The 15,715-nt window shown below is 46.2% G+C and overlaps 2 protein-coding genes across 3 annotated transcripts in view; one reads left to right on the forward strand and one right to left on the reverse strand.

The window, feature by feature from the left end:
• LOC105466844 (solute carrier family 36 member 1) overlaps window positions 1-15,715 on the reverse strand; it is a 233,569-nt gene that overhangs the window by 102,592 nt on the left and 115,262 nt on the right. The gene's annotated exons all lie outside the window — the stretch shown is intronic.
• The window catches only part of LOC105466846 (FAT atypical cadherin 2), an 87,807-nt gene that overhangs the window by 27,411 nt on the left and 44,681 nt on the right, over window positions 1-15,715 (forward strand). For both annotated transcript variants that reach the window (XM_071098190.1, XM_071098191.1), the window contains exons 3-9: window positions 232-546; window positions 7,582-7,640; window positions 9,340-9,651; window positions 10,625-10,835; window positions 12,432-12,571; window positions 13,168-13,449; window positions 14,536-14,746. In XM_071098190.1, the coding sequence (XP_070954291.1) occupies window positions 232-546; window positions 7,582-7,640; window positions 9,340-9,651; window positions 10,625-10,835; window positions 12,432-12,571; window positions 13,168-13,449; window positions 14,536-14,746 (1,530 nt within the window). The remainder of the gene's footprint in view (window positions 1-231; window positions 547-7,581; window positions 7,641-9,339; window positions 9,652-10,624; window positions 10,836-12,431; window positions 12,572-13,167; window positions 13,450-14,535; window positions 14,747-15,715) is intronic.

Here is a 15,715-nt window from a genome sequence, read left to right on the forward strand (position 1 = left end):
CATTTTAGCAGAGGAATGTTCTGAGAGGGTCTAGAATAAGGATATTAATTCCCCTGTGTTCAACTCAGCATCCCCCGCATTATATTGGTAGAAGCAGTTTCTTCTTTTCATAGGAAATCTACTTATTAATATCCTTTCCACAGTACAGTTTGGGGAATGGTGGGTAAGGGTGATTTCTAAAGCCATTTTGAGCTCTAAAGTATTTTGGGTTTGCTGACTTACTGTCCCTAGGAATGATTCAGACTCTGGCACCCCTGGACCGAGAATTTGCATCTTACTACTGGTTGACGGTATTAGCAGTGGACAGGGGTTCCGTGCCCCTCTCTTCTGTAACGGAAGTCTACATTGAGGTTACGGATGCCAATGACAACCCACCCCAGATGTCCCAAGCTGTGTTCTACCCCTCCATCCAGGAGGATGCTCCCGTGGGCACCTCTGTGCTTCAACTGGATGCCTGGGACCCAGACTCCAGTTCCAAAGGGAAGTTGACCTTCAACATCACCAGTGGGAACCACATGGGATTCTTTATTATTCACCCTGTTACAGGTAAGGATCCAAAAACTGGTTGAACAGGGATCTCTAAAATAGTGGTTCTCAAATTGTGGGCCCCAATCAGCGCCATCAGCATTACTGTGAACTTGGAAATTCAAATTCTCCAGCCCCACCCTAAACCCACTGAATCAAAATTTCGAGGGTGAGGCCCAGCAATCCGTGTTTTCGCAAGACTTGCAGGGGATTCTGATGTATTTCAAATGTGTGCTAACATTTGACAGTGCTGTTCTACAAAGTCCATCTCTGTGTGAAAATGAAAAGGATCTGTCTTCATGTTTCTTTCCTTGGGGCCCAAGGAAACTAAGCAGGTTGCCCATTGGTCAACCTGAGACTAGTTCAGACCTCCAAATGGTCCCAACCTGACTCTCTCCTGAGTCATGAGCCACAGGTTGAATCCCTTAACCCTAGTTTCAGACTGATCTCAACCCTGCCCAGAGTGTTGGCAATGTGAATCCACTTATGTTGTCAACCATCTCGGGAGCACCTGCCCAAAGCCTTCTGGGGCAAGGATGGTGGATGGTTGGGAGAAATCCAGACATTGGCAGCTGGCAGCAATGAGTCAGACATTGCCCATAAAGGTGTTTTGTTTGATTTGCTTAAGCTTTATACAATTATTTTTTAAGTTGCAGCCAACACATAAAATTAGAAAATTCCACAAAACATTCCAGATTTCTGGTTGTTCTTTAAAAATGGAAGGATCAGGCCACACTGTCTTCATAGTCCCACTGGGCCACAGTGGCCCAGAGCCAACAGCTGCTCTCTTTGTAGACCTGGCACAGATGCTCTGGTCCCTGCAGTTCCTGCCATCCCCTGTTATTCCCAGCCTGCCTCCCTCATTGACACCACCTGCCTGGCTTTCCTTGGTGCTGCAGTGTGAGAGCTAGGTCCCACTGCTGCCGACGCTTCTTAAAGCCGCATCTTCCTCTTGGGGGATGAACAACAATCCTATCGTAGAGAAGGCTGACATATTCCCCACTGAACCCAACATCCTGTTTTCCGTCTCCAACAATTTACTCTTGTTCGAGAAGGATGGAACCTGGTGAGATTGGAGGAAGGGAAGAATGCGGGCGGGCAGTCCCTTTATTCTTAAGACAAAAGGGAACCAGGAGGAGGATGAGGCTGGGAGTCCTGGAGCAGACAGGAGGGTGAGTTAGATATAAGTGCCTATTTGCCTGGTAACATTTGTTGCCAACCTTTCCTGTTAACCTTTGACCTCAAGGTATGGAGTAGTTCTAGGAGGAGGATGCTTTTCTCCTGGAAAACAGGCTGAAGCTGGCTCTCTACCTGGGCCCACCCTGTCCCTCCCTGTCCCTCCCTCTTCAGGAGTGGGAAGAGATCTCTCACCTAAGGCATTAACTTCTCAGCTTCTTCCAAATCCTTGCTCTGTTTACTATCAACAGTTCCCTGACAGCAGGTCTGGCAAAATGCCCTAAAGGGCAGAGATGTTCTTAGCCTTCCTGCAGTTGAAAGGAAGAAATCTTTATACGCATGAACTTTTTCAAAAGTAGAACAAATCACCAATGCGCCCCCAGCCCACCTTTCTCATCACCATCATTACTTTGTCCCCCTTCCCTACTTGGATGCCTTGCATGGCTTCCCTGTGTCCTTAAGATAAAGTCAGTAAACCAGACACAGTGGCTCACACCTGTGATCCCAGCACTTGGGGAGGCCGAGGCAGGAGGATAGCTTGAGCCCAGGTGTTCAAGAGCTCCCTGGGCAACATGGCGAAATCCCATCTCTACAAAACATACAAAAATTAGCCTAGTGTGATGGTGTGCACCTGAAGTCCCAGCTACTCAGGAGGCGGAAGTAGCAAGACGGCTTGTGCCTGGGAGGTTGAGGCTGCAGTGAGGCATGATCACATCACTGGTCTCCAGCCTGGGTGACAGAACAAGAGCCTGTCTCGGAAAAGAAAGAAAGAAAGAAAGAGAGAGAGAGAGAGAGACAGAACAAGAGCCTGTCTCGGAAAAGAAAGAAAGAAAGAAAGAGAGAGAGAGAAAGAGAGAGGGAGGGAGGGAGGGAGGGAGGGAGGGAGGGAGGGAGGGAAGGAAGGAAGGAAGGAAGGAAGGAAGGAAGGAAGGAAGGAAGGAAGGAAGGAAGGAAGGAAGGAAGGAAGTCAGATTCTGCTGTGTCCTACAAAGTCATGCCTGGTCTGTCCTTGCTGACCTCTCTGGCCTCATCTTGCCCCTCTCCTGCTGCCCCTCCCCATGTTCCAGTCACATGGCCTTCCTCTGTCGGGGCCCCTCCACACAGAATTTTGCATGTGCCATTCTCTCTAGCAGGCAACTCTTCTCTCCTTTTGTCTGGTTAACTCCCGCTCTTCTTTCAGATGCCAGCCCAGCTGTTCTTACCTTAGAGAAGGCTGTCCTGATACCCTAACACACTTTCCAGCACCACCTACTCCTTTTGTGACGTTATATTCACTTGTGTGATTATTCCATTAATAGTCTGTGTCCTTCACTAGACTTCAGAGTTCCCCCAGAAAAGGGACCCTAACTGTTGGTGCCCACCACAATTTCTTCTGTACCTGTCACACATTAGGAGCTCAACACATAATTGCTAAATGGATGAATGAATCTCTGCCAGCATCCACAATGTTTTGTTAAACTTAGGATTCATTCACACACTCAGCAAATGTTTAAAGGTGTCTGCCCTTACAAGGCTTCTAAACAATGTGCCGTGGAGTTATATGAAGACAAATAAAACACGATTTCAGGTGTTGAGCAATTCAGTCCATCAGGAGCATGAAGATTTGGATATAAACACGATAGAACCAGTTTGAAAGGGTGTAACATCGTAAAATATGCGTAGATACAGTGCCCTGGCCACTCAGAAGAAGGAGGAAGCTGCTCTGGGTGGTAGATCTGCAAGGGCTTCATGGAACAGGGGTGGTTATGCTGAGCTGGAGGGTGGGAGGATTTTGAGAGGCAGCAGTCTGGGAGAGCAAATGGGCGAGGATGATGACACAGGTGCTATCTGAGAGGGAGGAAGACCCTGATCTTGTTGAAGACAATACAAGTAGATGGACTTTCTAAAGGTTTATCACAGTTCCACCACTTATAAATAATGAGATCTTGGGAAAGTGATTTACCTGCTCTATGCTTGAGTTTTCTCACCAGTGAAATGGAGATTATAATAGAGACCACCTGGGCTGTTGTGAGGATTAAATGAGTTAATATACAGAGCTACAGAAAGAGCTTAGCTGAATGCCTGTGCATGTGAGAGCTCCAAAAGGGTTGGTTCTTTGATGCTGCAGGAGGGAAGAAGAGGAAGATAAAGATGGAAAGGTAGCTGGGGCAAGACCTAGATTGTGGTGACTCAGGATAAGAGGAGTTCAAGATCAGGAATCTATCAGAGATAGAATCAACAACAGTAGGAAAACTGTTGGAGGAGGGAAGATGAAGGGTCAAATATGGGTCTGAGATGGGGTGCTGGGGAAACATTTGTTTGGAGGAGAAAAATGGTAAGAGTGAAGTCCACTGAGTGCCGCCTCATCCAGGAAGGGCGAGAGGGGTTTTCTATGCACCTTAGTGAATGTGCACACAGCCCTGTGGAGGTGGTTCTGCTACATCCCCATTCTATTCGGGCACTTCTTGGGAACTCTGACACTGACTTCAGAGAGGAGGATGAGGATGAGAATAGGGGCCACTGTGCAGGATGCCACAGGGCATTGATTCCAGAGGCACAGGACCTTAGAAGGTCAGGGGAGGCAGTGGCAAGAGGCAGAAGGAGAAAAGAAAAACCAAATGGGGTTGGAGGAGAGAGGGAGAGAGAGACAGAGAGGCTGAGATTCAGAGGCACAAGGGGAGACGAGAGAGAAGAGCTGGAAGAGAGGAGTAGGATGGTGAAGGAGATACACAGAGAGAAAAGAGCAAAGGGAGAGGAGAGAAGGGCAGGGAGGAAAGGAAGGGATGGAGCCAGATGGAAGGCTTACCTGCCAAGACCCCCTAGTCCTTACGTTCTTCCTGGGGGACCCCAGCCCAAGGCCCTCCCCCATGAGGCACCTGAGCTTGGGGCCAAGCTGGGACAGTGTCCACACCCTCCCGTCCCACAGGAGTGTGTCTTTCCTTCCCTTTGTTCTTCTTTGACTGGAAGGGTGCCTGAGTGTGGAGCTTCTCAGGAGCCTTCTCCAATTCCTCACATGCCAACCTTCAGTTAGGGAAGAAAAAGCTGAAATGACTTGTGTTCAACTACACAAGGCGAAAACATGCCCCTAACAGAGCCCACATCCTCACACCACACTCCCATTGCCATGACTGGAGGCTCTGGCCCAGCACCGAATCCCTGTTCCCCTTGCTGAGCTCCCAGCTCTGTCACTGAGCCCCCCAGGGAACCTCTGGGCTCTTCACTGAGCTTCTTTTTCTACACTTAATTCCATGATCTCAATCACTTCATCACCTAAACAAGATCAGGAAACTTACTGAAAGTGTTCAGATGTTCCATTAACCTTGACCAGTAACTCTGGTTTCATTTACAAGAGACCATCCACATGAACCATGGCCTCTGAGGCCATGGCTTTGGATGACCTCTGGGCCCCTGAAAACCTCCACCTCAACTTCCCGGAATCTTGCAGAGAGCTAGCACCTTCTCTGCCCAACTTCTTCAATTATGGATGAACTGAGAGAAGTGAGAGGAGATGAACTGAGAGGAGCCCCCTCTCTATTCATCTGCACCAGCCTGTCATGGGAAGAGCCAGTACTAGGACCCTAGTGAATAGTAATAATAATAAATGGGGAAAATGCTATCACTTCGTGGTTTCTCTGAAACTGAAGGCAATAGTTGTTATTTCTGCTGCAGCTCCTGACAAGCTGCTTTTTTTCTTTTTCTTTTTCTTTTTCTTTTTTTTTTTTTTTTTTAAGGAATCTTGCTCTGTCACCCAGGTTGGAGTGCAGTGGCGCGATCTTAGCTTACTGCAACTTCTGCCTCTTGGGTTCAAGCAATTCTCCTGTTTCAGCCTCCCTAGTAGCTGGGACTACAGGCACATGCCACAACACCCGGCTAATTTTTTTGTATTTTTAGTAGAGATGAGGTTTTACCATATTGGTCAAGTTGGTCTCAAACTCCTGACCTCAGGTGATCCGCCCACCTCGGCCTCCCAAAGTGCTGGGATTACAGGTGTGAGCCACCATGCCCGGGCGACAAGCTGCCTTTTTTACTCAACAATATATTGTGTGCAGCATTTCCCCATCTACAAAATGTATTTTGAATAGTTGCTTAAGATTCCTTTTTATGTGAACTGTATACAACTGGTCCCTTATATGGATTGTGTCCAATTATCTGCTTTTAAAACATGACTAAGGTGAACACTGTGTGTACTCATCTTCCCAGATGTATGCACTGATTTCCTTAGAATAAATTCCTTAAAGTGGGATGAGAAGTTCAGAACTTAAGCCAGAAAGATGTTAAAGGTCGCCCAATTCCATTCCTCCTTTTGCAGAGGAGGCTGGGGTTGAAATAAGGTTGAGAGAATTAACAGGAGCTTCCTGGAGTCAAGCAAGGCACAGAGGGGATTAGTGGGTCCCCTGTAAGGAACCTGAGGCTGGAGTTGGGGGTTGGCAGGGCCATAGGAGGGGAAGGGAGAGGCTGAGGCAGGAGGTAGAGTCCTTTCTGGAGGCCTCCCAATCCCAAAGACCCTGAATGCTTTCCCAGCCTCACCATGACCCCTAACCCATTCCTGTCCCAACATGTGAATTCTCAGAATTGAATTGGTTGCCAGGACTTTTTCAGATGTAAAGATAGAAACCCAATGCAGGTTGGCTGAGGCAATAAAAGACATTGTTTTTCTTACTTTATGGAAAATTCCAGACATATGATGGCTGCAGGCACAGGTGTAGCCAGCGTTCGAATAATGTAATGAAGGCTCTGCCTCTGCTCATCTCTTGGCCTTATTTTCTCTGAGTGGGTCTATCCTCAGGAGTCCCTCTTCTTGTTGCTATCAGGCTTCCTCCTGTCCTCTCAGCACACCAGCAGGAAAAGTCTCTTTCTAGAGCTCTTGCAAAAGTCCCAGAATTGATTCTTATCAGACAGATGGGTCCCTTGTCTATTGCAGAGCCAGTTGCGAGGGCCAGGGGGATAGTCTGTGCTGACTGGCTATCCTTGGGCTATAAACTTCTCCCCAGGAGGTTCAGCCTCACCCCAGATAGTGAAGGACTAAAATTGGTTTCCCCTCAGGAGAACTGGTGTTTGTTAATTAAAAGAAGAGGAAATGAATGATGAGCAGAAGACATTCCAATGCAAACATGTTCCATAGATTTTAGTGACAAGAAACCAAAACTGCATCACAGCAGTGCTGACATTAACCCCTGTGCACCAGTAACCCTACTGGGTGCTTCCAGCTGGCAACCATCCTGACTGGGGAGGCTGCTCGTGGTGGGCCGATTGCTGAAGTTTTGATGTATCACCCCTGCCTAATAGTGAAAGCAGGAAGTAGCTGGGAACTTCACCTGACATATTATCTCTGCTGTTCTCTCCCAGCTCCTCACTTCACCCTTCCTTTCCCCCGAGTTTCACTTCCCCTTAGTGTTCTGATGCTCCTCAGCCTACAGTGAGGTCATATTCCAATAGATCCATCATAAGTTAAAAATACTGTCAGTCCAAACTGTGTTTAAACACTGAACCTACAGAACATCATAGCTTAGCCTTGCCTACCTTGTACGTGCTCAGAACACTTGCATTAGCTTAAGGGGGCAAAATCATCTCACACAAAGCCTATTTTATAATAAAGTATTGAATATTTCAACACTTCAGTATTTGTACTCAATACTTCAGTATTTGAATACTGAAGTGAAAGTAAAAAACAGAATGTATGGGTACTTGAAGTATGGTTTGTACTGAATGTGTATCACTTTCATACCATGATAAAGTAGGAAATTTAAGTTGAACTATCCTAAGTCGAGGATGATCTTTAAGTGTTCTTCACAGATCAGAAGAATTCTTATCTGAGATTTGAATGTAATTCTTGAACTTGCCTCAGTAAAGTGGCCCTGAAAGCCTTTTGCTCATGTCTCTCCCCTACCATCTCTCTCCCAGGTCTCCTATCTACAGCCCGGCAGCTGGACAGAGAGAACAAGGATGAACACATCCTGGAGGTAAGTAATGGTGGTGAATCCATCGACTGGGTTTGAATGCCTCCCACAGAAGGTGATTTGTGGAGCCATGTTAGGCCTTGGAGCCACGTGCATGTCTAGCACTGTGGCTGAGGAGGGTTTGGCCTGAGGGAGGATACACGTGAGCTGAGCCTTGCTGGATGATCCTTGGATCTTTGCTAGTTCCTCAGCACTGAGAAGGGAAGGAGTCTGAAACTGTGTCCAGGCTGGGAAGGCACCATTGATTGATTAGTAATGCCTGTAGGGAGTGAAGGAGAGGGGAGCAGTACATGTGTGCTATGTACTTATTGAGTACAGTCCATCCCTCCTGGCCCAGGGAGACAGAATCATTCTTGGTCAAACACTAGGTCAGTAGCAGAGCCAGGATGAAGACCAGACCTTTGTCTTCTAGATCTGTGTTCTTTCTAGGATGCCTCTAAAATCACATAGGCATTCCTGGTGCCTATTCCAATGAAAGGCTTTGGTTAGTGGCTTAGAGGGAATGAAATCAGAAGAGAAGGAGATCAGGTGGAAATCTAACTATTTCCCCTCCTGAGCTGTCCTTCACTGATTATCTCTTCTAGTTTTAAAGGCATCAGGAGGGGGGAATACATATTCCTCAGCAGGAAATCAATTTTGCCTTTGATACTTCCATGCTCTGCACATTCTTTTTCCTTTGGTAAGAAACAGGTATTATTGGCCAGGTGCAATGGCTCATGCCTGTGATCCCAGCACTTTGGGAGGCTGAGGCGGGCAGATCACTTGAGGTTAGGAGTTCAAGACCAGCCTGGCCAACATGATGAAACCCCATCTCTAATAAAAATACAAAAATTAGCCAGGTGTGGTGGTGGGCGCTTGTAATCTCGGCTACTCGGGAGGCTGAGGCAGGAGAAGCACTTGAATCCGGGAGTGGAGATTGCAGTGAGCCGAGATCGTGCCACTGCACTCCAGCCTGGGCGATAGAGCGAGACTCAGTCTCAAAAAAAGAAACAGGTATTATTAGTAAGAAGTAGCTAAATGGCTTTCTAGAATTCCTAAGGCCTGAAAGCATTCTCCACAGTTCAGTAACAGATATTTACCTTTAAACACCAAAGTGTTTTTAAAAATTCGGAACCATTTCAGGTGGAAACGTCCTGTCTGATATGATGCCCTTGGGGCTATTGATGCATGTGCTTATTTGCCCTTGCATTAAATAACTACTGGTTCTGAAATGGTTTGGAGGCCTTTTCTCACTCGATTTCATTGCATTGGGCCACGTGTCTGACTCAAAAAGTACCACTCATTCCCTCATAAACATTTTCTCATTTGTTTTCTCTAATATTGAGCAGCTTAAGGAAACCAGAGAACTAAGATTATGAGAAACACAAGCAAGTAAAAAGTAGGTAGTCTTTGAGAAATAGCCCAGGGGTTGTCCCACATACACAGCACCAGCTTTTGTCTAGAGACTCTGACTCTGTCTTCTTCCAGTTCTTTCTGCTTCCTTTCTCTGTTCTCACTGGCTTTCCCATGGGCAAAGTTGCCAGAGAGCTGAGTTCCAAGTAGGTGAAGTTATGATAATAAAAAGCACAAGCTTATACCAAAGAACAAACTGACTGATATTTCCCAGTTGTTAAAAGTGGTGGTAGGGCTGTGGTGGGTGGCAAAGCATAGTCACTAATTTGCAATTGTCAGCTCAGGTGCTCATGCTCAATTCTGCCCCCAGGTGACTGTGCTGGACAATGGGGAGCCCTCACTGAAGTCCACCTCCAGGGTGGTGATAGGCATCTTGGACGTCAATGACAATCCACCTGTATTCTCCCATAAACTCTTCAATGTCCGCCTTCCAGAGAGGCTGAGCCCAGTGTCCTCTGGGCCTGTGTACAGGCTGGTGGCTTCAGACCTGGATGAGGGTCTTAATGGCAGAGTCACCTACAGTATCAAGGAGAGCGATGAGGAGGGCTTCAGTATCGACCCGGTCACAGGTGTGGTGTCATCCAGCAGCACTTTTACAGCTGGAGAGTACAACATCCTAACGGTGAGCAGACAGAAGGAAGCCACAGAGGGAGGAGTGGCATGCTGGTTAGTGACCTTCTTTGAGAATTCAGGAGGAGGGAGACAGCCCGCCGTCATGAGGGAAGTAGTACTCTCCTTCCTGGCCTTCTCCCAGAGAAACTGGGAGTCCCAGCTTCAGCCAAAGGATCAAATTCTGGGTCCTTCTCTTTGAGGGCAATAAGGTCTTTGCCTGGGAAATCCCCTCGATTCATAGAAAGAAGGATTTAGTGAGAGTAAGGGAGGATTTGGAATCAATAAGCCTGGGTTCCAACCCTAGTACTGCCATTTTACACCTGTGTGATCTTGGACAAGTCATTTAACCTTTGTTTTATCATTTGTAAAATGGAGATAAGAACGTTTTTCTTGTGAGAAGCCAATATATCAAGTAGCTAGTGCACGGGTGCTTCCATCAGTCAGCCTGAATTCAACCCCAGTCTCATTGCTAGCCAAGCATTTCATCTGGTAGGTGAATTGACCACGCTGAGCCCTAGTTTCTTCTTGTAAAAAAGAGATGATAACAGGACCTCTTCCAAGGTTATTGTGAGGATTAAATCAGATATTTTGCACAAAGCTCTTAGAACAAGGCCTGATAATAGTGAGAATTCAATAAATTCTAGCTTGTTAGATTTATTTGTAGTTGGGAAAAGCAAAGGGCATATGTATGTAAAGTTCAATTTAGGAAGTAGCACACAGTAAGTCTTCAGTTAACAGTGACATTTATTATTTTTATACTAACCATGAGGTTCTTGAGCACAGGTTATATGTTTTGTTCACCACCATGCCTGGAGCAACTGGCAGGGTGCCTGTTTACAGCAAGCCCTCAAGTGTGCATCAAATGAATGAACGACTGCATGAGAGGCCAGCTTGGTCAGAATCACAGAACGCTCTGGTTCTCATCCTGGCTGCTTGGGTCTTCTTGTCTCTTGCCCTCAGTTTTGGTGTTGGCCTCCTTTCAGATCAAGGCAACAGACAGTGGGCAGCCACCACTCTCAGCCAGTGTCCGGCTACACATTGAGTGGATCCCTCAGCCTCGGCCGTCCTCCATCCCCCTGGCCTTTGATGAGACTCACTACAGCTTTACGGTCATGGAGACGGACCCTGTGAACCACATGGTGGGGGTCATCAGCGTAGAGGGCAGACCCGGCCTCTTCTGGTTCAACATCTCAGGTGAGGCGAGGCTGAGGGCCCAACGAGGGCCAGGCCCTCCTGTCCTTATACACCAGCTCTAGTTTTCCTGCTACAGTCCTTCTGAGACCTCTCAAGGTCGGGCTCCTTGGCACCCCCTCTTTCAGCCCTGAGGGCGGACTGCCTCTTTCCTGGTTCTCCGGGAGCACAGGCAGTAAGAATGCCACGAATGCCAAGCTTTCCTTTCACTCCAGCCACGATCTCTAACCCTGGCCAGAGTTGGCAGTGCCTCCAGTTGCCCCAAGAACCTGGGAGACCTAAGATGGTCCAGGAAGACTCAGAGCAGAAATGCTTTGTGTTTCCTTTTCCACCTCAATGTGAAAATCATAGTTGACAGTGAGCCTGCCATCAGCTATACCCTGGGGCCATGCTCAATGTTCTGGCTTCAGGTTTTGCCCTTGAGATCAGGGGAAGGTGCCCATTCTCATGTTAGGAGGCACTTGGATCCAGGCTCTGATGGCCTTCTCTGAAATTCCTCTCTGTCTCTAAATCAAGGTTTTGTTTCAACATCTGGGGGTCACAGAACCCTTCAGGAATCTGATGAATGCTTAGGTCCTCATTCCAAAAAGTTGTGTGCACAAACACACACAAATGTAAACCTGCCTACAATTTAGAGGATTTATAGGCTCTTTGAAACCCATCCAGGGATTCCAGGTTAAAAATCTCTAAGAGTTTCAGCACCCACATGAACATGGAGTCCTGGTACAGTTTTCTGTCCTGGCTAAGAGTAGGATAGGACGTATGCCACTGACCCAAGCTCTTTGAAACTCCTGGACTTACTTCCAGTTCTGGTTTACTGCTCTTTTATTTGACTTTTTTTCTTTAATACCGAATTAATGCATGTACTCTCTAAAACATTTTGAAAGCACAAATTGGGCTGGGCACAGTGGCTCACACCTGTAATCCCAGCTATTTGAGAGGCTGAAGTAGGAGGATCACTTGAGGCCAAGGCTGAGGTTATAGTGAGCTATGATTGCACCATACACCCCAGCCTGGGTGACAGAGTGAGAGCCTGTCTATAAATAGGTAAATGCGCACATACAAATAAATGCAGAGAAGAGAATAAAAATCACCTAAAGTTCCACCAATCAGAAGATAATCCACTGTTATAATTTTGATGTGTTTCCTTCTTGTCATTTTTCCTTTACATGCACACGCGCGTGCACGCGCACACACATACACACCCTTAGGGTTATATTAAAATATTGTTTTATAATATTTTTAAGTGTAATATATCATGAACATATTTCCATGTCACTAAACATATTTCTATATACATTTTAAAAACTTCATGTTATTTTACATTTGGATTCTTATAGTTTATTAATCAATTTGATTTATTAATAAAATTTAAATGAAAATAACTTGACAACAACTTGACAGAATAAATTACACTTTTGGGACTGGGGAATAAACTACCACCATCACCCAGATCTTTACCACCTTTACCACTTTTACCATCTTTACCACTGTGGACTTTACCACCACGTCCTCTGAGCCTGACAACCAAAGCCTGTCTTATGCTGTGATGCCTAAATCACTGAGGTTGTGTGTGCTTTCTCCCCACTCCCACTCTAGGTGGGGATAAGGACATGGACTTTGACATTGAGAAGACCACAGGCAGCATCGTCATTGCCAGGCCTCTTGATACCAGGAGGAGGTCGAGCTATAACTTGACTGTCGAGGTGACAGATGGGTCCCGCACCATTGCCACGCAGGTTAGAGGCCTCAGCTGGGGACTGCTGTGTTGAGAGGAGATGGAAGGCCTCCTTCGTTGGGATGAGGCTACAGAGGTTTTTTGTGGATGTGGTGTTCCTCAAGGAACACTGAATTTAGAATCAAGGTTCTTGTCTAATACACTCTATAATTCTGTGACCCTGGGAGAATTCTTGCTCCCACTCTGAATCTGTCTATAATTGGAAGCTTGTTTAAATGAGCAGTTTTAATTAAAGATAGAGTACCATGGGGCTACCAATGGGTATAGGGGGATGATGACTGGGTAAGTGGGGCTCTGAATTTCTATTCTGGCTTCAGACAGAGTTTTATCTGTTTCTTACATTTGGATTTCACACAACATTTCACTTGATGGAAAGGCCCTTCAAGAAAATTTTTGTTTTTGAAAAACACTAGACTGTGTAGCATCTGAAGGTCTTTTGATTTTGAAATACTATCATTCATTCAACAAATATTTATCGAGTGATTGCTGAGTGCCAGACACTGTGCTAGGCCTGGGTGGTACAGGGAGGTCCAGACAGACCCAGTCTCTGTTCCCCTGGGGCTCGCAGTGGACCTTCTCCCTGACCTCCCTCCCTAGGTCCACATCTTCATGATTGCCAACATTAACCACCATCGGCCCCAGTTTCTGGAAACTCGTTATGAGGTCAGAGTGCCCCAGGACACCGTGCCAGGGGTGGAGCTCCTGCGAGTCCAGGCCATAGATCAAGACAAGGGCAAAAGCCTCATCTATACCATACATGGCAGCCAAGACCCAGGAAGCGCCAGCCTCTTCCAATTGGACCCAAGCACTGGTGTCCTGGTAACGGTGGGAAAATTGGACCTGGGCTCGGGGCCCTCCCAGCACACACTGACAGTCATGGTGAGTAAATGGAAAAATCTGGTGAGAATATGCTTGCATGTAGATGTGTGGGGGTGGACGTGCTTGGAGACATGCTGAAGGTCCCCTTCCCTGGTGAGCCAGGCACACCAGTGCTCATAAAGACCATACATGAGACAGAGCTGTGACATTTCACAGCTGGCCAAGGGCACCTTCCATAAGGGATGCCTGGAAGTGAAGGTAGAGATGGGATGGCTGCCAAGGAAACTCCTGTCAACCTCAGCTTTCTCTGGATTCACCCCAAATGTTCTCCAAGAGCTATCTCCCTGCTCAGTGACTTCAATGTGGATTCATATAGTGTCAGAGCTGGAAGGGACACGGAGGCTTTCCCACTGAGAGCAAGGACTAGGGTTAGGCCAGCAAGCCGTGCAGGACACAAAATGTAAGGAGGGCTCACTCTCTCTGGGCCATGCGCCTGCATTTTTATGACCCCAAGAGTCAGGGCCTCTTTAAATTTTGCACCGTACTTGCCTACCCCTAGTTCTATCCCTGATCCTGCCCATTTGTCTCATCTTACACCTGAAACCCACAGAGAAAGACAGACTTGCTCACTGCCATATAGTTATTTATGATGGAACCAGAATCGGAGTCTGGCCTCCTGTCTTAAAGATCAGGGTTCTTGTGCTAATTTATCATCCTCTGGGCGTATAATATGTATTCAAGGCTCTGAGAAGTCCTGTAGCAAAGAAAACTGTTTGCATTTAATTCAGTGCTCCCCAAATTTACGTGACCATATAATTTTTTTTCCCTGCATAACATGTTAACATCTTGAAGAATGAGTATTATTCTCTGAGACGTAATTTGAAAAACACTGCTTCTCTGCCTATTTCTGCCTTTCTCCTAAAATAGAATTATCCATTAAAATAGCTGAGCCTAGGAATCATTGACTGACAAATTTACACAAAAGAAGAAAAAGAGCATAGCTTAGAACAAGATTTAAAAGAATACGGAGAGTTAGTTACAACTGGGCATATTTTAAATTGGCATTCTAGTTCATTGACCTTACCCTAACCCTGCCTCGTCCTAATTCCGTTTGCTGCTCACCCAATTACCCCTTTGGGCCCATAGGTCCGAGACCAGGAAATACCCATCAAGAGGAACTTTGTGTGGGTGACCATTCGTGTGGAGGATGGAAACCTCCACCCACCCCGCTTCACCCAGCTCCACTATGAAGCAAGTGTTCCTGACACCATAGTCCCTGGCACAGAGCTGCTGCAGGTCCGAGCCATGGATGCCGACCGGGGAGTCAATGCTGAGGTCCACTACTCCCTCCTGAAAGGTGAGAGGCCTGGCCATGAGCTCAGAGGATGGGTCAAGATGCTTTACAAAGAAAGGAAAGCACTAGAGGCATGAATTTGCAAATTAATCGAGTACCAAGCTCGTTAAGCCTTGGCAAACAATAATTCTAGAGCATTCCCTGGGACTACCTAAATTAATGCACTTCCAAAGATAGTATTACTATCCAGAGACAGTAATAACGTAACTACTACAGTATGAGTAAGGACCACTTATGCTGTGGGAGAATTTGCATATATATTATATAAACCCACCGTGACCAAACATGTAGAAGATATTTATGAAGTCCATGCAACATTTAAAAATGTAATAACTTCATGTATATATGTTAGAATATTTTATGAGTTGTATGGCATAGTTTTAGAAGTAATTTTTATTTTCTGATAAGGCTGCACAGTGATTTAGTATCTATTATATGGTTTTCTTCATCTGAAAAATGGGAATAATTTTACCTGTGCCAGAAAGTCATTGCAAAGATTAAAAGAGAAAATGTATGTTGGCCAGGCACGGTGGCTCACGCCTGTAATCCCAGCACTTTGGGATGCCGAGGCGGGCGGATCATCTGAGGTCAGGAGTTTGAGACCAGCCTGACCAAGATGGTGAAACTCCATCTCTACTAAAAATACCAAAATTAGTCGGGCATGGTGGCACACACCTGTAATCCCAGTTACTTGAGAGGCTGAGGCAGGAGAATCGCTTGAACCTGGGAGGCAGAGGTTGCAGTGAGCTGAGATTGCACCACTGCACTCCAGCCTGGGTGACAGAGCAAGACTCTATCTCAAAAAAGAAAATGTATGTTAATATATGTTGTAAATTGAAATATTGTACAAATGCCAGGGGCTACTACTATCATTGATAAGTGTTAATTATAAGCAATTACTATAACAAAAGCGATAATATCCAGTATCCAACTAGTTATTATGATAATTTGTAATAATTATAATACATAATT

The sequence above is a fragment of the Macaca nemestrina genome, chromosome 6 (genome assembly GCF_043159975.1).
Source record: "Macaca nemestrina isolate mMacNem1 chromosome 6, mMacNem.hap1, whole genome shotgun sequence".
In the NCBI taxonomy this organism is placed as follows: domain Eukaryota; kingdom Metazoa; phylum Chordata; class Mammalia; order Primates; family Cercopithecidae; genus Macaca; species Macaca nemestrina.